This window comes from Carassius carassius, chromosome 20 (genome assembly GCF_963082965.1).
Source record: "Carassius carassius chromosome 20, fCarCar2.1, whole genome shotgun sequence".
NCBI lineage: Eukaryota > Metazoa > Chordata > Actinopteri > Cypriniformes > Cyprinidae > Carassius > Carassius carassius.
The window spans coordinates 24,470,965-24,494,178 of record NC_081774.1 but is presented as its reverse complement, the minus strand read 5'-3'; the positions used below and the strand labels follow the sequence as shown (position 1 = coordinate 24,494,178).

The 23,214-nt window shown below is 39.0% G+C and overlaps 1 protein-coding gene across 1 annotated transcript in view; it reads left to right on the top strand.

The window, feature by feature from the left end:
- Positions 1-1,810: 1,810 nt before the first annotated feature.
- pex5lb (peroxisomal biogenesis factor 5-like b) overlaps positions 1,811-23,214 on the top strand; it is a 57,339-nt gene continuing 35,935 nt past the window's right edge. The window contains exon 1 of the mRNA XM_059501004.1: positions 1,811-2,150. Within this exon, the coding sequence (XP_059356987.1) occupies positions 2,130-2,150 (21 nt within the window). The 5' untranslated portion in view covers positions 1,811-2,129. The remainder of the gene's footprint in view (positions 2,151-23,214) is intronic.

Below are 23,214 nucleotides of genomic sequence, written 5' to 3'. Positions count from 1 at the left end.
AAAAAAATAATAAGCAGAATATGCAAGAGCTTCAAAGAAAATTTAATAAAGGGACATCCTTTGATAATTAAGGACACTCTTTTCATGTACTTCAGAGATGACCTTCATGGACAGAATATTGGATAAACAGCTCAAAGAATCCCCACTGCTAATATCAGGGCACACATGAGTAGCCACTGTAAGGTCAAATCAGCCAGTACATTAAACAACAGAATGACGGACCTGAACTAGTCAGTGAAGTGAGAATGAAATGAAACTGGAGTGCTTAATGACATTGAATAATATCACAAAATTATTATTTTCTCATGCAGAAACAGTTCCTGCGCTAACTAGTTACATTGTATCCAGCATACTGGGCTTTTTTGTCAAAATGTTGCTGACATAATTTCCAGTAATTAATGAAAAATAAAGTGGAAGGAAAGAAGACTTGAGGTTATTGAGGATTTCTATGGCCTGACCTCAATTGCTAGTCATAACTCAGGGAGGGGAAATATTTGATTACATATCAGCTCATTATTTGAAGCTGACATACAGCATAGAGTGGATGACTTCTAGTGAATAGGTCATTATGTGTCTCACTTATGATTAAGCTTGGACTGCTACACTGAGCAAGAGACAATCAATCATAATAAAAGCCTCCAATGAGTGATGGAAGGAACATGGTACTGTAGGTCCAAGCAAAGAACCTATTTCCATTACCCGTAGTTTCTATTACAGTAATACAAAATAAGTGAATGAAAGAACAAAATAATTAAAATGTATGTCTATTTTATTGGGAGCCCTCTTATCACTATAAAGCAGTATAAAGTTCATTAATAAAAAGTATAGCCTATGTAGTGCACTGGCACAGCAGCGGCTCATCTTGAGTGTTGTTGTTACTTATGAGAGGTGACATAGGCAATTGCTCTAAATATAATCATTTGTTAGTGGTCTTTAAATTATGCTTATTTGTATAAAACTCTGAGAATCTTCGAGAATAGACAATGCATGAAAATTATAATAAAGTGAAAAAAATATAATGTCCGCAACACTGCTTTTATAACTCCCATACTATAGAGTTCAGTATGTTAAACTTGTTACAATGAGATTTAAACAAGAATTAAATGATAAAGAACTTTGCTAATATCTTCTTATTTTGTTGGACTTCGTATTAATATTCTTTGTAGGCATTATTAATCTATTTTTTATACTTTTTGTTATGCAGTAAGTGTTACAGAAAATAGTCATACAGACATACATCAATAGGAATAAAGTGTAACACACTAAAATTTCCTCATGCACCCACCAACAGCAACCATCAAAAAAAAAAAAAAAGATTAAAAACTTTCACAATCCCTCTGCATCACATTAGGAACAATCACAAATAGTCTATAACAAACAAATTATTACATAAAATTCACAAGGCAAATACAGTGTAAAGACATGTAAACGTCCTTTAACAATGATCACTGATAACTCCATGTCTGCAAAGTCCTGGAAGGAATACAACCCGTGTGACCAAGATAAAGTATGGATTAGTGGATTAGATAGTGTGGAGGTTGCCAATGTAAGGCATTATTAATCTTGTAATAAATGAAATTATATTTTGTACCTATGTAACTAAATATGTTTAACACTGTAAAATGTTATCAACATCATTACATTAACATAGCGCATGTCCTCTTATAACTCAGCAGTATAAAGTAAATTAATAAAAGTGTAGACTGTGTAGAGTATTGCACTGACGCCCTCCGGCAGCAGCAGCAGCAGCAGCAGCAGCAGAACAGTGTTGATGTTATTCATGGGAGGTGGCATACTGCTCAATGAGGCGTTACCGTGCTCAAGTGGGCTGGGACTCGAACATTTCCAATAAGGAGTGGAATAACCCGAGGAAAAAAGAGGAAGACCGCACTGCTTTAGCCGTATCACGCAGTGAACCCACTACCTCGAAGCTCATGGGCGTAAAATGAACGTCAGAAACTCGGATGCACGGTCTCGCGAAAGGTCCTGTAAGAGGAATCCTCACGTGGACGCAGCTGGAGCATGAAAACATCTCAGGATAGCTCCGCTCCGCTTTCTCCTCCTCACTGACAATTTACAGTAGTGGTGTACCAACACACCCGGCGGTGTTTTCAGCACTTGGACTGAATATGTACCAGGGACATTCACAGGTAAGCTCGCGTGCTTCTTTCATTTATTATTGGCCAACGGCGCGTGAAGCATCTCATCTACCGACACGTGCGCACAAGGAAGCTAAATCATCCTTAATTTGTGGAGTTTATCCTGTTATCACCGGTCAAATCTCACTCTCTTAAGATGTTTTAGTATGTGGGCAACGGGCAAAACACATTTCACGACAAAAGCGTGAACTGCACGAAGAGGACGTTAAGTGTGAAGAAAAAAAAGAATGTTTCAAGGCATTATTTTGTCCTATTTAAACGTCTAACTATCTGAACACCGTGTTCTGCTTGTATTTGTCCAGTGAATTCAATAAACACACCTTTGTTTGAAATATCCTTGATATAAGGTCCCTGTGAACCCCTATCAAAGTTTTATATTAAGATTACTTTTAAAGGCTTTCCTACTATGTGGTAAAATACACTTGCCATGATGTGTTTGTATACATGTGTTGCACTATTCAAGTAGTCACATTTGCATTAACCTGTAAACAGCTTGTATATGTATATATGTACATGTATGTGTTTAGATCTAATTATGCACATGTCATTTATATAATAACAAAGTGGCTCTTAACACGTGTCCGCTCAGCGTTTTGAATGAATTTATTTCCTTTTCCCTTAAAAATAATACTTTTTGTCAATTAAAAATGAATGAAATTAAAATGAGCATTGATGTCATGACCGATGCATGACTGCTGGCTCAACATCAGTGTTTTGCACTTGGAAGGAATTTGACCTTCATAGAGTCAGATGAACTTAGATATTGCCTGCTGCCGTTCACATGACTGATGATGCTCTGCTTGCACTTCAGGGAGCTGCCATCAAGTGTGGTTTGCTTCCAAGTCTTCAAGATAAATGTGTCTTCTGTCTCAGCAAGCTGTAAATCTGAGTAGTATGGTATAAGACCACAGGTCTGTGTCACATTTCTCATGGTCGGACAAAGGAAAATGTGTGTTTGCGTTTACTGTTTGATATTGTGTATTGTACATTTGCAAGTAATTTGCTGCATCACGATTTCTTGCTACTTATTTTCCTCATCTGTTCCTGTCTTTTACTTTACATGTGCAGTATGAAGGAACAGTTGTGATATTTTTAAATATGTTTTTACATTTCAAGTTGAGTTTAAAGGCTCAAATGGTGCTGGTTTATGGATGTTACACAAGCTTCCCACAGATTTCTGCCACTCACAGCACTGCATGCCCTGAATCTGCATATAAGACAGAGAGTGACTACTTGTATAAGGATTTAAGGACTCGTATAACTTTAAATTTTCCTAAATTCTCAGATGTGAAAGTGTTTGAGAGGGTGCCCTTATGCTCACCTGAAACACTTTTGATATTGCTATGTCCATTTACGCAAAAGAAGGCTTTGCCTTCTGAGGGTACATTAGTTCAGTCTTGCATGGGATTGTGAGAGACTGAAAAAGCTGAGAGAAAGCCCTTTGATGTGCTTTTCACTTTTTATCAGAGAATATTGTGCTTGGAATGCAGCTTTGGTCCCATTTAGGTTAGCCGGCTTAGATGTGTGGTTATTACCGTATTTTCCAGACTATAAGTTGCACTTTTTTTCATAGTTTGGCTGGTCCTGCGACTTATAGTCAGGTGCGACTTATTTATCAAAATTAATTTTACATGAACCAGGAGAAATGAACCAAGAGAAAACATTACCGTCTACAGCCGTGAGAGGGCGCTCTATGCTGCTCAAAAGTGCTCCTGTAGCCCAAGTACTCTCGGGCTGTCAACGAATATTCTAAATTCGAATATATATTCAAATAGTTAAAAAAAAAAAACGAATTTCGAAGGTGAAAATTAACATTCGAATAAAAAACAAAAAATGTGGAAAAAAACGCCTGCGGTAGTAGAGGCGTGGTTGTCTGCTTTGCGAGTGGGCGCGCTAGCGCGCTTGAGGGTTCAGGGACAGGTCACAGGAGTCACACTGTCTGGCACAGAATCATTGCTGAAAGTTGACGCGTCTTCATGGAAGATGGCAGCAAGTGCAGAGCCCAACTCGACCGCAGCAGAGAAAGCGAGGTAAAATTGTTGACCCGCGAGATAAAGTTGTATGCAAGCTATTTAAGATACAGTTAGCATACCATTCGACCACTAGCAACATGAGGTCACATCTCAAAAATGAGATTAATTTACTATATTCGTATGTTAGCCTAAAGATCAGCTTCATTTAACAAAACAATCATTTCAGGGACATGGCGAGTTACAGGCTAATGTTTTTTTTTTCTTCTTTTGTGCATTATGTAGGCTTTATAAAACTGTACAGCGTTTTTAGCTTTTTAAACAGCATTCTCCGTCCTACACCAACTACGCACACATTTCCTATCATGTAAGTCTATGGAAGACGATTGAACCAATCAGAGTAGGTGTGGGGGGGGCTGCACGTGCAACCCCGCCCCAGGTGCAGCCCCGCCTCAATCTGCAGGCTGCAGCCGTGTGCTTCTCCTATAGACAAATCCGGCGAAACACGGAAGTAAAACAGTGCCGCCATTACTGCGTGCCTTTGCTGCTAAGGAAGTAGCAGAAGTAGCGTGTTGGTCCCGTAGGCAGCTGTAGCAGATGTTAGCTCAAGCTGTCAGAAAGTTATTTAATTTATTTATTTTTTTGTACGTATGCTGTCCAGTGATGCCGGGAAGAGCGTGTTGTGTGGTTGGCTGTTTTAACAACAGCACAAAACTACAGGCCTGGAATAAAAACGAAATTCACGAGCCTTTGTTGCACATTGACTGCACATGTTTACGGGCATACGGATTACACAGAGTTCCTGGTCGAGCGGAGGAGTATTTATTGTTTGAATTTTCGTAATAAAATTGACAGAATCTGAGAGCTGAGTTTTTTTTTCTATCATAAGTAACCTGCTCTGTCTGGTCTGTCAGTCTCCGTGTCCTCTTTGCTTTGCAATTTTTCTGTGCATGAGAAAATGGATGTGTGGCGTGAGAGCATGTGAAAAGCATTTATTGCATTTGTATTAGTTGTTTGAAGAGTAAAAAAAAATCTGTGGGTCTTAACCATAGACTGTGGTCGTAACGCAATTACAGTCGGCAAGGCGGTCGGACTAAAAGGGGAAAAAATAATTAATTGGGTCAGTCGGGTTATTGGCAAACAAGAATATTTTTAAGGATGGCCTTATAGTTATTTGAAACTTGTGAAGATTGTGAACATATTAGCAACACAGGTTGTAATGACAGCGTTCAGTTTTATTGTTGTCATAAATTAATACACTTCTTAATTACATTACATATTTTTACATTATTACATTATGTTGTCAATAAATTACCTTTATCAGTAAGTTTTGGCCACTGCCTGACATCATCTACCAAATGTTCCCTTTCACCAGACATTTTCTTTAATGAGCAGGATCCGCTTTCATTGAAATGTCATTAGAGGGCACCGGCAAGTGTCACACCGTCACACTTCGCAGGCACGCAGTAATGGCGGCAGGCAAGATGGCGGCGCCCATAGAGTTTGCGGCGGATTTGTGTATAGCCTACACTGAGCAGTATAGAGCGCCCTCTCGCGGCTGGAGACGGTAATGTTTTCTCTCGGTTCTTGGTTCTAAATAAATGCGACTTATAGTCCAGTGCGACTAATATATGTTTTTTTCCTCGTCATGACGTATTTTTGGACTGATGCAACTTATACTCAGGTGCGATTTATAGTCCGAAAAATACGGTAAGCGTTTCGAAAATTAAAAAAAAAAAAAAAAAAAAAAAAAAAATAATATATATATATATATATATATATATATATATTTTTTTTTAGATATTCATGACATTTAGCTATGCAGCTGTGCATTTCCCATACACAAATGGAACTCGTTGCTTAACCCCCACATTAAGATCCATCAATAGAACAATTAACAAACTATTTCCCGGACTGTCACCGTTTCCATGAAACATACCTCTGTCATTTGAACCACATTAATGATGAACCATGTGAAGGTGGTATTCAGGTGAAGTAATAACATTTTCCTAAATACAGCCAGTTAAACTCAGCGATACATTCGTATAAACCTTCACCCCAATTGTATCGTGAATCATTTAACATCTCAACCGAATTGAATCGTCACATATTCAATTCCAGGTCCAGGGTGCATCGTTACATCTACATTTACAAGAAACTATATGCTTCTAACTGAAAGTTGAGAGCTGTAGTTGCAGTTACAGTTTTCAGTCCTATTTGGCAGTGTTCATCAGAACTATGGGAAACAACTGAATGTTGATAACAATGGAATAGTCAATAATGGTTGCCTAACAATACACATCTCAGAATAGCACAAATTAATTAAAATTAAAATTAATGCTGAAAAAAGCTGAACAGTAACATTAATTAATCATTTTGGCACATAACCTGTTTTCAGCCTTTTGTTTATTGTATTTTTCATGTATCGTCTCCATGGAGTGTCTCAAAAGAAACCAATTATTATTGCTACAAAACCATATTAAGCACCAATGAAAGGAGCCATAGTTAACAAAGAGCATATTATCATTTTTTTAATGTAGTTTAAAAGTTCTTGATTTGATGTGGAGGGGCGGCTGCCGTCCGTGAGGGAGCGGAGGAGTCGGCGCCGTTCGCCAGGGGGCCAGAGCCTGCTGCCTCCGTGAAGGCATCCGGAGGGGCAGGGAACGGGGGACTCCTGCCGACTGGCCAAAATCGGAGGAGCCGTCGCCGTCCACCGGGCGGTGGAGGAGTGTCGTGCCGTCCGCCGAGGGCCGTCCAGTGCCACCGCCAGGCACCGCAGAGGAGATCACCCAGCTGGTGGAGGGCCGAGCAGCAGTGCGTCTGGGAACCAGATTTTTTTTTTTCCTCCTCTCTCCCCTCTCTCGTCCCTGTCGCTCCTCCTTCCATCTCCTTTTCTCTCGCCTCGTCTGTCCTACCTCCAGGTTCCCGCAGGTCACAGTGAGCAGTCCCCCCGGAGGGAGGGGAGGGGGAGTAGAGCGCAGTCTTGGGAGTACCCCTCGGCCTGCGAGGGGCGATGGGGGTAGTTGACGAGTGGGGCGGGGCCAAGAGACGTGGGAACAGGATCGAGGCCGGTGGAGTGATTGGAAATGAGCGACACCTGCTCGACCCACCGGTCTCGAGTCCCACGGAGGAGATGGAAGGATATAAAACAGGAGCGACGACAGTGAAGGACGAGAGAGGACCAGGCCTGGGTTTTAGTTTGTGTTTTGATTTTTATTTGTGCGCGTCAGTCGTTCGTGAGGGGCTGACGCGCTGTTTTGTCTTTATTTTGATTTTTCAAATATCATTTGATTGTCCGCCGGTTCCCGCCTCCTTCTTCCCGATGATTATGAAGGTTTAATTCGTTACAGTCAAATTTTTAAAACAAATCAAAATATAATAATTCGATAAAGTTAATGTGAAGAACAATAATAATTTTATTTGACAGAAAACGACAAGTTGTTTTACAAACAACTGCAGGGTTACTTATATTTGAAAGTAATTTATTAGTTTTTATCAGGAGGTATGTAAAATAAAAAAATTAAATAAAAAACAGAGTCCTTGTTTTTACTATGAAATATGAGCCTTTTATGAAAAACATCTCCTGTACAATTCTATACATTGGAGAAAAACTTGTATTATCATATGTTTACTTAAAATTCCTTTCGAGAGAAGTATTATGATTCCTGTTTATGCCCAAAAAATAGGACTGTGTGCGCATTACTGAGTGCTAAATACATATAATGTCTGTTTAATTCATACTGGATGGCAGAGGGTGACCTCGTGTAGAAACTTTAAATATGTAATACAGCTCATGACTTTCCAGGAAATCCCTAAAATGGACAAAGGTATCTAGCTATTGCTGTAATTGAACAAAAAGGAAATAGAAATACTTGAACTGATCTTGGGTATTTTGGGTAAATTACATTTATAATCCAGTGGTAATTGACATACCTTTATTACAGTATCAAATATTTTCTCTTTCTACTCTTGTAATAAGAAGCGACACAAGGGCAGAAAAAGAAGTTATTTAAAAAAACACTTGACTGATGCTGTGGAGTAAATACATGTTAATAAATGTACTGTTTTGTTGTGTAACAGGTGTATAAATGCTTCTCATTAAGTTTGGGAGGATGTTTGGTACATTTTGCTTTTTCAGATGCATGTTAAAAGGGACTCAAACTCACACAGTACACTTGCAGAGATGGAGCAGCATTTATTACTGATGCTGTGCTAATATTTATTTAATACAAAATTGCTGCCTTTGTAATTCAATATTTGCATTAAAGGAACACTCCACTATTTTTGAAAATAAGCTCATTTTCCAACTCCCCTAGAGTTAAACAGTTGTGTTTTACCATTTTCAAATCCATTCATTCCATCTCCAGGTGGTAGAACTTTGCTGCCGTACCATGGGTGCAGCAGGCTTAATCATATTACTGAAATGATACGCCTGAAAATAGTTTCCAGCTAACTTCCAACTGTAGCCTATTTTAAGGTGCTGCATAATATCATTGCGCCTGCTGCACCCGTGGTATGGGAGCGAAGTTCAGAATGAAAGTGTAGTATAGCAAATCTTTTTTTATTTTTTTCTATTGTTTTACATGTTCTTGTTAAGAAATACAGGCATGTAAACATGATCGGGGAAAAGTCGGCTCCCTTAGTCTGTTAACAATAAGGCCGGCCGTGGAGAAAACGCGCTCTGATGGCACAGACGTTGCCGGGATACACAAATAACGGTGTGCTAAGCGAATAAGTTTTGTGAAGTGCTTCGTGTTTTCGTTTCACCACTGAATGGGATCCTCATCTGGTTGAATACATGGCTCCAGCAAGAACTGTTCCCACTCGTCTCGGCTGGACTCCCTGTAATCATCGCTGAAGAACTGGCTCAGCCTTTTCCGACGAGTTGGCATTGCATCCTCTTCATCGTTGGTGGCGGCTGCATCCGCACCACACGCATCAACGAAAACGTTCTGATAATGTTCAAAAAAGTTTTTTTTCTTACTTCTCTCATGTTTTCATCGAGAAACCTGAGATGTTTGTGCAGAGGGTCTAGGGCAGACGCGAGAAGAGGAGTTTTCACTGCATTCTCCAAGTTAGCGGTGTTTATTCGTTGCTTGAGAGATGCTGCAACAATGTTCTTGAATTCGGTCACTTTCTGTGATTCTCCACGGCATATTTGAAGTACTGTAGAAGGCCGCAGTTCTTAGGGGCAATTCACATATTGCATCTTTTGCGCACTGAAGTATGTTATTTCCAATGTAGGCGCGCGGTATGCGCGCTCATAATGGAAGTGATGCGGTCGCGATGCACACGCGGTACGACACGCCCGTTTTTTCCAGGCGCGTCCGCACCGCATCAAGTTAAAAACATCTCAACTTTTAAGGATGCCGCAAGCGCACCGCGGGTCATGTGACAAGAACTAAACATTCAGCTTCATCCTTTCCCGTAACAACGTTAAAAGCTCAGCCAAGATGAAGGAACAGCTGATCATAGCTGTATATGGATTGCCATTTTTAAATAAATTTAGTAGCAGAGCTACTGAAAGCAGTTTTTTTGTGCTGCAAATCCATTTATCCTTTGCTGAAATTTCTGCGTCTTCATGTAGATAGCGCGTCATTGTTGCTTAGCAACGGCAGACGCCTCAGGAGTGCTTCTGCCCGAGCGCTTTGGAAAGAAGGAGAAAGCGGCGCGCCTAGTGTTTTCCACGCGTTTTTAGGAGCGATATGTGAATGGCCCCTTATTCATTCATTAATTATTTTTTGCTTGCATACATCTTCAAATATGCCGTGGAGAATCACAGAAAGTGACCAAATTAGGTTTTATTGTGAACTTTTTTTTTTTTTTTTTTTGCGAAATTCAAATATAATTTTTATTTATCGAATAATTAGAGCAGAACGAATATTCGAATGTTCGACTATCCGTGCACACCCCTATAAAACACAACTGTTTATTCCAGGGGAATATGCCTATTTTCAAAAATAGTGGAGTGTTCCTTTAAGCCAAATCATGATATCGATTAGATTTCAATTAATTATTCAGCACTACTTTTTATTTTTAAAAGGAGCGTTGTTGCCTTAGTGAAAATAATAAATGAAAGTGAAAGTGACAAGTGACTGATTGAGACTTTATCATTAGACAGCAGAAGCAATTATTGTAACAATTAACTCAGTGATGTGACACCTTTTTTTTCACACAATAAGCCATATCAAATCGACTAGAAATGTTGAGAATCTGACTGATGGATGGCCAGCAGCCTTCAAGATCAGTGTGGTCTCAGTTGGAACATTAGAAATGAGATAACCTAGTGTGAAAGTCAGTGAAAGATAAAACGTACCATAAAACATTGATCAACAGACATTGCGCACTCATTTAGCTCACAATGTTCCATTAATCTGAGATATTTTCAAATTGTCACCAATAGTGAGCCCTATAGATGACTATTGGATGGCTTATCTTAAATCTTGCTGAACTTGCCAATTTCAATGTAAGCTAATGGATAAGTTGCATTCATGAACTCAGTATCACAGTATACTTAAATGTCATTGAATCCTGGGAGAACAGAAGGTAGGCCACAAATGCATGCTCACTATGGAATTCATTCTCTCTTGCCTTCAAAAAGTAGGTCAGATGTGTGAACCCTAAGGCAGGTTGCTCTTCACTGCAGCTTAAACTGCTAATCACTTAAAACATCTGGATTTGGCTGATTACACTGCAGCTGTCGTGTCACTTTTCCTGAACTGGATCACATGCCACAGACCACATACTACCATCTGACACAGCAGCCACGGTGGATGGCACACATATTCCCTGGTGAAAGTAGGTGCAAAACGCAGAGGATTATTGTAAATCGAAAAAGGCACAGGGTTTTTCTCTTTGACCTATTTGTGTGCCACACAGATTAAACTTGCATCCTGTTTGGTCTTCAAATAATATCTGTTGTCTCGTGGTTTATGTAAATATGCTCTAGCCAAACATTTTCTTCATGACGTGAAGAGACAATTGCATAGATACATAAACTGGGGCTTTTGTCTAACTTTAAGTAGAGTGCGGTTACTGAAGGTATGATTAATGCTAATAAGCCTCTGGTGGGCCGCAGCGGGGCCGACACTGACCTAGGATATGAGCAAAGATTGATGCAGCCTTAGGCAAGGTATTGCTTGGAGGAGTTTCAAGGTAACATTTTTTTGTTCTTACCAGAAGCTGTGATCTTTGCTTGATATGTGTGTGCAGTAAACTAGAAATTTGCAATTATATATTTTTTCCAGCTGTGAAGAAATCACAAGTTTAGCATGTAGGTGTGAAGCCTGTTTAATATTGAATGAGTCATAAATTTGATAAAGGAGAAGTTGTATGGAATGCAACAATATGTGAAAACAATAGCTTTATAGGATGTTCTGGGATAGACCCCTATTTGGGAATATGGGGCGGGGTGGTCAAGTCAGAAGAAATAAAGTCAGTGGTCAGAAGAATTGTATACATTAGGGGTGTAACGGTACACATATTCATACCATACTTTTTTTTTAATGGATGAGCTTTTAATTAAACATCTCAAGGACCGATGCAGTGCAACACCCACTGAGTGGCATCAAACAGCTTGAAAGATCAAAGACAATTTTTTAAAAAATAATTCCAACTGAATTCGTCTTAAAAAATATTAGATTAGATTAGATTCAACTTTATTGTCATTGCAATTGTAGGGTACAAGGCAACGAAGTGCAAATAGCATCTAACCAGAAGTTCAATAAGCAGAAAGTAAAAGGATATACAGTGTCTACAATGTTACAATATTGTAAAACTGTGACAAAAAAAGAAATCTACACCTAGGGTCATATACACCCAGGGTGAATTCAGGGTGAGAAATTTATTGCTTAATTTTAATTTTATTTTTGGCTGAACTAACCCTTTAAGCATGACACATTTTAAATAAACATGAAGAAAGGCAGATGTTCTTTAAATTGAATTTTACATGGTGTTCTCATTTTATATAAAAATTTATGAAAATATGAGGTAAATTAATAATAATTAAAAAAAAAACATTGTAAATCCCTCAAATTACCTAACTAAAATGTGAGCAATATTACATGCATTGGTAAAACTGTCTGGTGTCAACCATGTGTTGTTAAAGGAGATTTTATACAACACACTTTTCCCCCTGTGGTATTGAAAATGGGGGAGGGGGTTCGAAACTTTGTCACTTTTTTTCACCCTTGTTGAGTTTGTATCCTTCCATGCACAAGCTAGTTAATGGGCTTTTGGTCATTGACTTGCAGGAAGTTTTCTGCGGGAGTTAGTGTTAGAATAAAGGGGGCTGCCAACACTGATCTTTCATACCCTTCATCAAATGTGCAGTTGTGCCCCTGCCATGGGGATGATCACTTCCATTTGGAATTTGCCCCGTGAACCATACAGAACAGTACTACTATGTGTACCGTTTCACCACTAATATATATATATATAGATGAGCAATAACACACACAAGTAGATATGAGATATGACTGTATATCGGCACGGCTGTGATTCCGCCATTGGCAATCACAGCATGCAAATATAGACCCATATCTCATGCCTACAAATGTGATATTGCATTTATACAACAGATCGACAGCACAAGTGTTTAAATACATAACCATAATGATAGTTTAACAGCTTCAGGTCAGTCTAATTTTTAAAATAAAACATTAGTTTGAATGTCCAATAGTCTTGTACTGTCTATTCATCTGTTAAAGGTGATTCCTGATGACAGCGATTTATTGTACTTATGTATGAAAAGTATTTTTTAATCTTAAACATAATTAAGTATTGAAAGTAAAAGTACATCCATCTTCTTCCGCTTATCCGGAGCCGGGTCGCGGGGGCAGCAGCCTAAGCAGAGATGCCCAGACTTCCCTCTCCCTAGACACTTCCTCCAGCTCTTCCAGGGGGATACCGAGGCGTTCCCAGACCAGCCGAGAGACATAGTCCCTTCAACGTGTCCTTAGTCTTAGGGCCTTAGTCTGGGACAGCCTGGAACACCTACCCAGCAAGGGGTCCAGGAGGCATCCAGAACAGATGCCCGAGCCACCTCAGCTGGCTCCTCTAGATGTGGAGGTTCCTCCCGAATGGCAGAGCTCCTCACCCTATCTCTAAGGGGGCATCGGTAAATCGAGAGCTTCGCCTTGCAGCTCAGCTCATTCTTTACTACGACAGACCAGTACATCGACCGCATCACTGCAAAAGCAGCACCTATCCGCCTGTCAATCTCCCGCTCCATTCTTCCCTCACTAGAGACAAGACCCCAAGAACTCCTCCACTTGAGGCAGTAGCTCTCCGCCAACCTTAAGGGGATAAACCACCCTTTTCTGGTTGAGTACCATGGTCTCAGACTTGGAGGTGCTGATTCTCATCCCAGCAACTTCACACTCTGCTGCAAACTGTCTCAGCACACTCTGAAAGTCCTGGGCTGAAGAAGCCAACATGACAACATCATCTGCAAAAAGTAGAGTCGAAATCATGTGGTCCCCAATCCAGACACCCTCCAATCCCTGGCTGCGCCTAGAAATCCTTTCCATACAAAAAATCAGCAGGACCGGTGATAAAGACCAGCAAGAGTCCAACATGCACCAGGAACAGGTCTGATAGCAATGCAAACCCTGCTCCTGCTCCGGTCGTACAGGGAGCAGATAGCCCTAAACAGAGGGCCCCGGACCCCATACTCCTGGAGCACCCCCTGTAGGATGCCACGAGGGACACGGACGAACGCCCTCTCCAAATTCACAAAGCACATGTGGATTGGTTGAACCCTCCAGCACCCACGGCGATGGTACAGAGCTGGACCATTGTTCCACAACCCGGATGAAAACTGCATTGTTCCTCCTGAATTCAAGGTTCGGTCTGCCATTACAGAGGCACTGTCCCCGACTGCCATGCGATGCTGCAGAGGTGTGTCAGCCAAGACAGCCCCACAACATCCAGAGACTTGAGCTACCCGGGGTGGATCTCATCCACCCCCGTTGCCTTGCCACCAAGAAGCTTCTTAACCACCTCGGTGACTTCAGCTTCGGTGATGGATGAGTCCACCTCTGAGCCCCCGGCCTCTGCTTCCTCAGTGGATGACATGTCGGTGGGGTTAAGGAGATCCTCGAAGCGCTCCTTCCACCGTCCGATGATATCCCAAGTTGAGATCAACAGCTGCCCACCTCCACTGTAAATGGTGTTGGCAGGGCACTGCTTCCCCCTCCTGAGGTGCCGTACAGTTTGCCAGAATCTCTTCGAGGCCAACTGATAGTCTTTCTCCATGGCCTCACCAAACTCCTCCAAGACCCAAGTTTTTGCCTCAACAACTATCCGGGCTGCAGACCACTTGGCCTGCTGGTACCCGTCAGCTACCTCAGGAGTCCCAAAAGCCAGCCAGGCCTGGTAAGTCTCCTTCAGCTTATGGCCACTGCTCAGAGTGGCTGCATTGACAATGCAGGTTGAGAACTCAGTCCACTCAGAGTCAATGTCTCCAGCCTCCCTCGGAATCTGGTCGAAGCTCTGTTGGAGGTGGGAGTTGAGGATCTCTCTGACGGGGGCTCAGCCAAACATTCCCAACTAGGGTTGGGAATCGTTAGAAATTTTCCGGTTCCGATTCCAGTTCCGGTTCCACCTAAGGGTTCCGGTTCTGATTCCGGTTCCATTAAAATCATTAAACAATTATTAAGAAATAGTGGTAAGGAAAAATGCACAATACTCAACTACTCAATGCTTAATACTGTTTTTTATTACTTACTGTCAACTTAATTTAAAGGTTGGCAATGGCAAAATGCAACATATATTACAGTGTACAGATCTTCTACAGTAGGGTGGGGTATTTTTAGAAATTTTCTGATTCGGCTTCTGGTTTCATTTAAATGAACTATGATTTTTACTATTTTACCTTCACTGAATGTAGCGTTGCTGGAAGGTAGAAAGTAATGTTGAGTAATGCTAGTCCATCAATCAGCATATGCTTCAAAGTTGATGTTTTTTACACTATCAATAAAATTTTGCTTTTCAAGCAGGAATAAGCTTGTTGGCCAAATAGTCCCTTGAGGGCTGAGATACTTGTTAATTTCCCTTAATTAATGAAATATAAATGGTTATACTTAAACATGTATACACACTCTCCATAAAGTCCATATTTTACAAATAATAATGCAGTCAGGAGATGGTGTGATGCAATGAGTGGTTTCCACATTTTTAAACATTTAACATGCATTAAAATAAATATTTTCTATTACTTTATCACTCTTGAAATGACCTGTACACTAAATAATCTAACCCTCATACTTGCATAACAATAGCAGTCTATTTATTTAGTTAGAAATGAACTCCGTGCATGAAATGTATTCCAATTGTTCATTGCTCCCTACTCCCTGAGCTGGGGAAATCTGTTGAAGTTTACCTTACATCGAAACATTCATTCACTGATTTGTGCTGTGCAGCATCTTTAAACATGGACAACTGTGACATCATATACCTCTGTAAATCAATACAATTTAAATTCACGTTTTGAACACTTCAATGCACTTTGATTGGAACATATAGCTACGTTCGCTTCAAACTGGAATCATGGCTGAATATCCTGTGATGTCCACTTCGCAGGGCACTTATGTTCGAATAGAACAAATGTCTGAAGCGCTAAGAGAAACGTTCAAAATGTGCAGAGCAGTGGGGCGCGAGGACTGCAACTGAGAACCACTGCTTTACGGGAAACACCGAATATTCAGAACACCGGTGCAAGGCTGCTCACAGCGCTTGGTCACGTGTTGCACCAGAACTGTTTTCGGAACCGAAACTTAGAAATTGCTCACGGTTCCGGTTCTTTTCAAAGAACAAAACTTTTTTTTTCGGTTCACATCCCTATTCCCAACAGACCCTCACAATACCGCCTCTCACCACAGGCAACTCCAGTGTGGTAGAGAGTCCAGCCTCTCTCAAGTGGCATGGTTCCAGAACCCAAGCTGTGCATGGAGGTGAGCTTGACTATCTCCAGTCAGTACCTCTCAACCTCCGGCACAAGCTCAGGCTCCTTCCCCGCCAGCGAGGTGACATTCATTGTCCCTAAGGCCTGTTTCCATGTCCAGACATCAGGTCGTCGGGGCCCTTGCCTTCGACCACTGCCCGTTCCACAATGCACCAGCCCCTTAAGGTTCCTCCTTACGGTTCCTCCTGCAGATGGTGGGTCCACAGGAGGTTGGCCCCATTTTGCTCTTTTGTCCTAATAAGCCCCCGCATTCGAGTCCCCACCCCGGGCCTAGCTAATCACGGTCCTTGTTTTTACAGGCTTCATAAAGGGCTTTTGAAAAATGTGTAAAAGTACAAGAAAATGCAAAATTTTAAATAAGAAAATAAATGTATATAAAATTGGATCTGGTATTTGCATTTTTTGCATCTGGTACTTAGTGGCTTAGTTTCTTTCATTCTGACATAAGAAAACGTTTCTCGAATCTGTATCTGAAATAGCATTTAGATGTATTTAACACAGTTTATGTATCTCAGAGGGGACATGGATGCATTTAACCTGCAGTTACAGATTCATAAATAATGTTTTGTTTTTAACATAAAACGTTGAATACTGCTATTTGAAATTATTCAAAACATGAAAAAAATAGTAGAAATGTAAACTTAAAACTGCCAGTAGTTGGCAGCAAGTTATTTAATGAGTGAGCCATTGAGATTCAACCGATTCATTCAAACGGCTGATTCATTCTTTATGACCACCATGTACCCATCCTCTGATGGCTACTTCCAGCAGGATAATGCACCATGTCACAAATAGACTTGTGCCGGTATTCGGTAATGCGATATATCACGGTACTGAATATGCACAATAATGTTATCGTGGGCACTTCTAAATACCGTGAATAATTATATATTACAAATTATTCGGAATTTGGAATGCATTTTAAGAATACTATTCCCATCAACTGGTCAAAATGCACAACCGCTGTATGCTACTTGAAAGACTCTGTGTGATCTGATGCAAACAAGCACGCATGAGAAGCACATGGAGGAACACGTGAGAGACGCGCTGAATGAGGCACATTCACTCTCTGACAGAAGATGGTGCTAAACTTTACCCTTGAAACACTGCAAATAAACCAGCTGCCCTACTTTCTAAAACATATTTAATAATTTTAAATAGCCAATCAGATTTTTGTATTTGCTATGATGTTCATCACAGTGCCAAATATCTAAGTATTAAGTCTTAATAGACAATTTTAATGTGGACTACAACATGACCTAGAAATTGTTTGAAACCGTTTTGATTTTTTTATTGTTAATTTAAATTTTACATTAGGGCTTCATTTTTAACGTTAATATATTAGTTAACATAAACTGCCAATTAAAAATTCTTCTGAACATTCATACATCTTAGGTATTCCAATATTTAATATTTAACACATTGTTAAAATCTAAAGTTGCTACTGTATTATTTATAATGAGCTAACATGAACTAAAACTTTTATTTTTTAACAAAGATTAATTACAGATAACTTCTGTAGCAAATGTAGCTATTGCTCATTGTGAATGTTAATGGTTAATTAATGAGATCTTATTGTAAAGTGATACCTATGGGTCTTTATAGTTCTTTTGCACTTTAATCGGTGCAAAACTTTTAACTTTATATATTTTTCTGTATTGTTTATTGTATTTAAATGTTCAGTTATTTTTGTTATAAGAAAAACAGTTTTTTAACCTGTTATACTGTATTATGCACTTTTTTAAAACTAAATTTCAATACCTTGATAATACCGTTTACCATGATAAAAGCATGAGCAATTAATCGCAACAGGAAAATTTGATACCGGGATATCCCTAGTCACAAAGCTCGAATCATTTCAAATTGGTTTCTTGAACATGACAATGAGTTCACTGTACTAAAATGGCCCCCACAGTCACCAGATCTCAACCCAATAGAGCATCTTTGGATGTGGTGGAACGGGAGCTTGGTGCCCTGAATGTGCATCCCACAAATCTCTAATTTCAATCATCAACTGCAAGATGCTATCCTATCAATATGGGCCAACATTTCTAAAGAATGCTTTCAGCTTCTTGTTGAATCAATGCCACGTAGAATTAAGGCATTTCTGAAGGCGAAAGGGGGTCAAACACATTATTAGTATGGTGTTCCTAATAATCCTTTAGGTGAGTGTACAGCATTGAAGTTACATAAACATGATGAGATTTTGCCAAAAACTATTTGCTCTGGAACAAATTATAGATAAGACCAAAGACTGCAAAGACTTATTTGACAGCACTAATATTTATGTATTTTAGGGTTGTGTCGATAGATGGACAGTATTATGTATCGACAACAATCAGTGATATCACCTATGGCTGATGCCTTTGACAATATCAAGATGATGATGATTTATTATTATTATTATCAGGCTAGTATTATAATCTAATTAATAATATTAAGGCTTATTTGTTCCATTTTTACAATATTTTTATAACCAATCACTAATGATTCTGTTGAGTTTATGAATGCAAAGGCCAATCAGAGCCATTCTGACTTGTCATCGCTGAAACACTGAAATTTTGTTGTTCAGTTCATGTGCGCTGTGACGGAATTCTGCTTACTTGCAAATTCTCTCATCATAAACAAAAAAGTGCAGATGTATGCGTAATGTATACAAGATTTATTCATCATACAGTGTAATAGATAGGAGTCAGTGGTGATGTTCTTTTTATAATTTAAATGTTCTTTGCTTTTCTGTAGCTGCTGTTTGAATAACTGAGGAAATGTAAGGGCTATAATTAGTAACTTACAATGTTTTTATTAAATTGTGATCAAGTTGAATATAAATTTAGTCATGCTAAAATGTTTTATGACATGACATCCATATGCTACTTGACAAGAAAGATATAACGTCTGGATTACACTAACATTAGGCTGCTTTTAAACCCTACATTTGAACTTTAACTGACTCTGTTTGTAGCTTTCTTTTAAAAGTTGTCTTTTAATGTAATTAGAGGAGTAGCTGAGCTCTATTATTAGCAGATTGTCCAATCATTTGAGGCTTCAGCTAATTTGAGTAGACATATAGCAAAATGGATAATTAGATATATAATGCAGAAATATACTTTGAATGAATAATGAAATCTGTTTATGTACATTTTAAAGTCTTAGACATAACAGAAGCTAGATGCTTCAGTTGTCTGTGCTATAGATATGATGTGCTGAAATTACAGTCATTTATAGCTTGTGTTAGCATTTCCTACAATTCCTCTGCTTGCAGATCCTTTCTTTGGGGTGATCATCTTTCACCCAGTCAACACAACCTGAGTCCATCACCATGTGTGAGAACTGAATTTATCACCTCACAAACGAGGCAGTTTTTATGACATGACACTGCATTCTTTTCTACAGTCATATTTCTTTACTTTTTTTTATACATAAAATTGTCCTGTTCACACAGGATATATCCTTGCATAAGTAAACAAAAATTATCTTTAATGTCAGTTCAGTTGAATACAGAAGCCCTAAGAGGCCATGGATTATTATTATTTTTCTTTCTTGTTTTCTCATGATCAGAACAGAAGTTACTTACTTGTTATTATAACTGAATTAATTCTTGACATAACGAAAGATGTTTTTTTATGATGTCTGACCTGTTATTCGACAGCAGCTCTGTAGCCTAAACAAAGTAATATAATACACATAAAAAAAGTCATAAATTCATAAGTGATCAGAAGCTGTCCTACATAGTAACTGTCAGATAGTCTATCCTACATGATGAAATTCACAAACAAGTTATATAATATCTTTTTATTTCAAAAGGATGAGGAAAACGATGTAGGTTGAATCCAAGGAGCTCTAAATTAATTTAAATTGTTGCATTTTCTGCATCAATCTGAAGGCACTCAACTTGTTATGGTGTTATTTCCCTGTCAAATGTCGAGAGCGCATTATTGTAGCGCGGAAGTACATTAATATAATGCGCGTGCGCGAATCTCTCTGCTCGCGCGCAGAATATAATGTGCCCGAGCACGAATCTCTCTGCTGTATCTTAGAAATGTCTGGGAAGAGGGCGATTGGATTAGTTATTCCAATCTCTGTATTTAAAAAAATATATTTAGTTACCACTTGTAGTACACTACAGGTTCAAATGTACTATAATGTACTATATAAAAAAAATAACTAATTCAATTGCCCTCTTCCCAGAGAAGAGTACTTGACCATGCGCGAACGCACAGGGACACAGTCTAAGCACATACGCGCTTACTTTAAGTGAAGAGGAGAGATTCACGATTGCACTGAACACGTTTTAAGTGCAGACATACTCTCTGAGCGAGCCCAGAGAAAATTCTTACAAGAGCAACGTATATCTGAGAGCAGAGAGATTCGCGCTCCGCACATTATATTCTATTATATTATATTAATGTACTTTCTCACTCACTCACTCACTCACTCACTCACTCACTCACTCACTCACTCACTCACTCAAAACTGTTCAGTCCATTCACATTTGAATAATCTATTTTCCACTTTCACCATTTTTTTGCTGTCACATCGTATCTACACTGGACGTGACAAAGCGGTTGTGGGCCGCCCATTGAGAAACCCTGCTGTACAGTATGCATTGCGTTGTAAAAACCTTAATACATCTGCTGGCTACTGGACCTTCAGCAATGTGTTGAAGGAACTCCTCCAGGAATATTAAAATACATGCTGCAAGTTCTGATTCTTGGAATTAGTGCAGCGATGCTGGTGTCATTCAGTTCATTCTTCAGCTACTTGTTCCAAAAAGAATCATTTAATCTTTTGGTGGTTAAAGGAGAAAGAAGCCTTATAATGGAGACCAGGCTAGAGTAAGGGAGCCTGTTTATTACCATAAACAGGCAAATGTTTTAAACAGATTGTTTCTATTAAATGGCGAAGTCTTCTGTAACAACTGGTCAGAGACGTTCAGATCCATTTGCAGTATATTTAATCAGAGAATGGTCAGACAGGCGGTAAGCAGAGAACAGTGTCAAGTATTTCAAGGGATATCCAAAATAAGAAACAGTAACAGGCAGAGGTCGGGGCAGGCGGCAGAGAAACACAGGCAGTATAAACAATCCAAAATCAAACACGGAAAGAACAAACACTAGGGAAACGCTCGGAAATGCTAGACAGTGCTTAACAAGACTTCGCAATCATTGAGAGTCCAAACACAGTATATATAGAGGAGTGGTAATGGGGAACACCTGGTGGTTATTAGCCCTAAGCATGGGATTCTGGGAAATGGATTTGGAAATGGGAATGGACACAAAATGCCAGTCCTGAGTGGAGTGCCCTCTACTGGAGTTCATGGGCACTCCAGCTGAAAATCGTGACAAGCCCACTGTATTTCCTTTAGAAATGAATCAATTTATCTAAAACATATAAATATAAACACACTTAATGCAAAAACAGTCATAGGTTCATATAAAAATGACTATATTTAGAGCCTATATACTCCTATGATACATTTAATACAACATACCACTTTTCTGTCAAAATCTTATAATTACAGTTAATGTTACTGCAGAAAATCTGTGTCAATGTTGTAAGGAACCTGTCTTTGACTTCAGAAATGTGTCCTGTTTGAGCAACTCCAAAAATGTTGTCATAAAGCTCACTATTGTAAAAGCCCACAACATCCCCAAACAATTCTGGGAACAGGTCATGTCACTCTTCCAAACTTTATTGTAATTCATAAACCGTATTTACAAAATAATCTTTTTAGGACCCTGTAGGGTCAGTAGCTGAAGCATGTCCTATCCTGTTTCATTAATAAAAGAGCGCAATGTCCTTCATTCAAACAAATCAAACAAACGATGATAAATCATTCAATACCAACCAATCACATCAAAATTTGAATTAGTGGGTGACTCCAAAAGCCTTACATAATCTTGTGTTGTTACTCTATGCACAATGTTTGGAAGTAATTTATGTTTTAAATGTTTTAAGGTTTCAGACAATATTAGAAAATTAAAGATTCATTGTTTCTGAAGTTTAGATTTCTGCCGATTTTTTTCTTGTGTTTAAATTTAACAGTATGCTCCATTGCAAACCGTGTTAGTATGTTTTAAAGGTCAGTTATGAGCTTGATGGAGTAGTTATCAAGATTGAAATAACGCTCAGTGTGGATTTTTGGGAACACTATATGTTAATAAAGAGATAGATGGATGATCACAGACAGACTTAAGAGAAACCTCACAGAGAGAAAAGCCAACAAAGGGTACATAAATACCTGACATTTTCCTTTACTATATGGTTTGCGTTATCTTCTTTAGTGCTTAGCTCACTGTAAAACAATAATGTTCTGCTGAACAAATACCTGACCTCTTATAATCAATAATGAAAGTGAAGTCCAGTTACCTACAAAACAAAGCTATATATTTGATCAAATATTACTCAAAAAAAGGAATGTCATTCACGTTGTTCACAAAATTTGGGATGTCTTTAATGCCAAAAGCAAAGTGAGAAAGAAGATATAAACATTCCTGTTCTCTCTCAAAGGGTTAGTTCACCTAAAAATTAAAATTTGCTGCTAATTTATTCACCGTCAGGCCATCCAAGAAGTAGATGGCATTGTTTTCTTCAGTAGACCTGTAGAGAAGATTTTTAGCTGAAACCATTGTGCTTGGTAATTTATAAAATAAAAAAGTCTGTATAAATATATAGTGGCTTACATGGAGTGATGTTTAATAGTGTACTAAAAATTTTAAATTATGGCCCATTTAAAGGTACAGGTTGTAGGACCTGCCACTAGAGGGTGCACTACCAAAACAATAACAATCTTTTTGTATGTCAGTAAAGGCGGTAACAAAGGGTAACTAACGTCATTGACAGGCGACTGCACTGCCCCGTGTCACTGTTTAGAATGGGAATTTTCTCATGATTTACAAGTAGTTGAAAACATTAGAGGTATTGTTTGTAATCAGCTGGACAAAATATATAACACTAGCCTAGTGGTTTTTGGATATTTTACTGCAAATATCTTTCAAATTGTACCTTTAAGACACAACTAGGCAAGGCAAGTTTATTTATATAGCACATTTCATACACAGTGGTAATTCAGAGTGGCTTACATAAAAGAGAAGAAAGAAAAATCACAACAATAAAACAA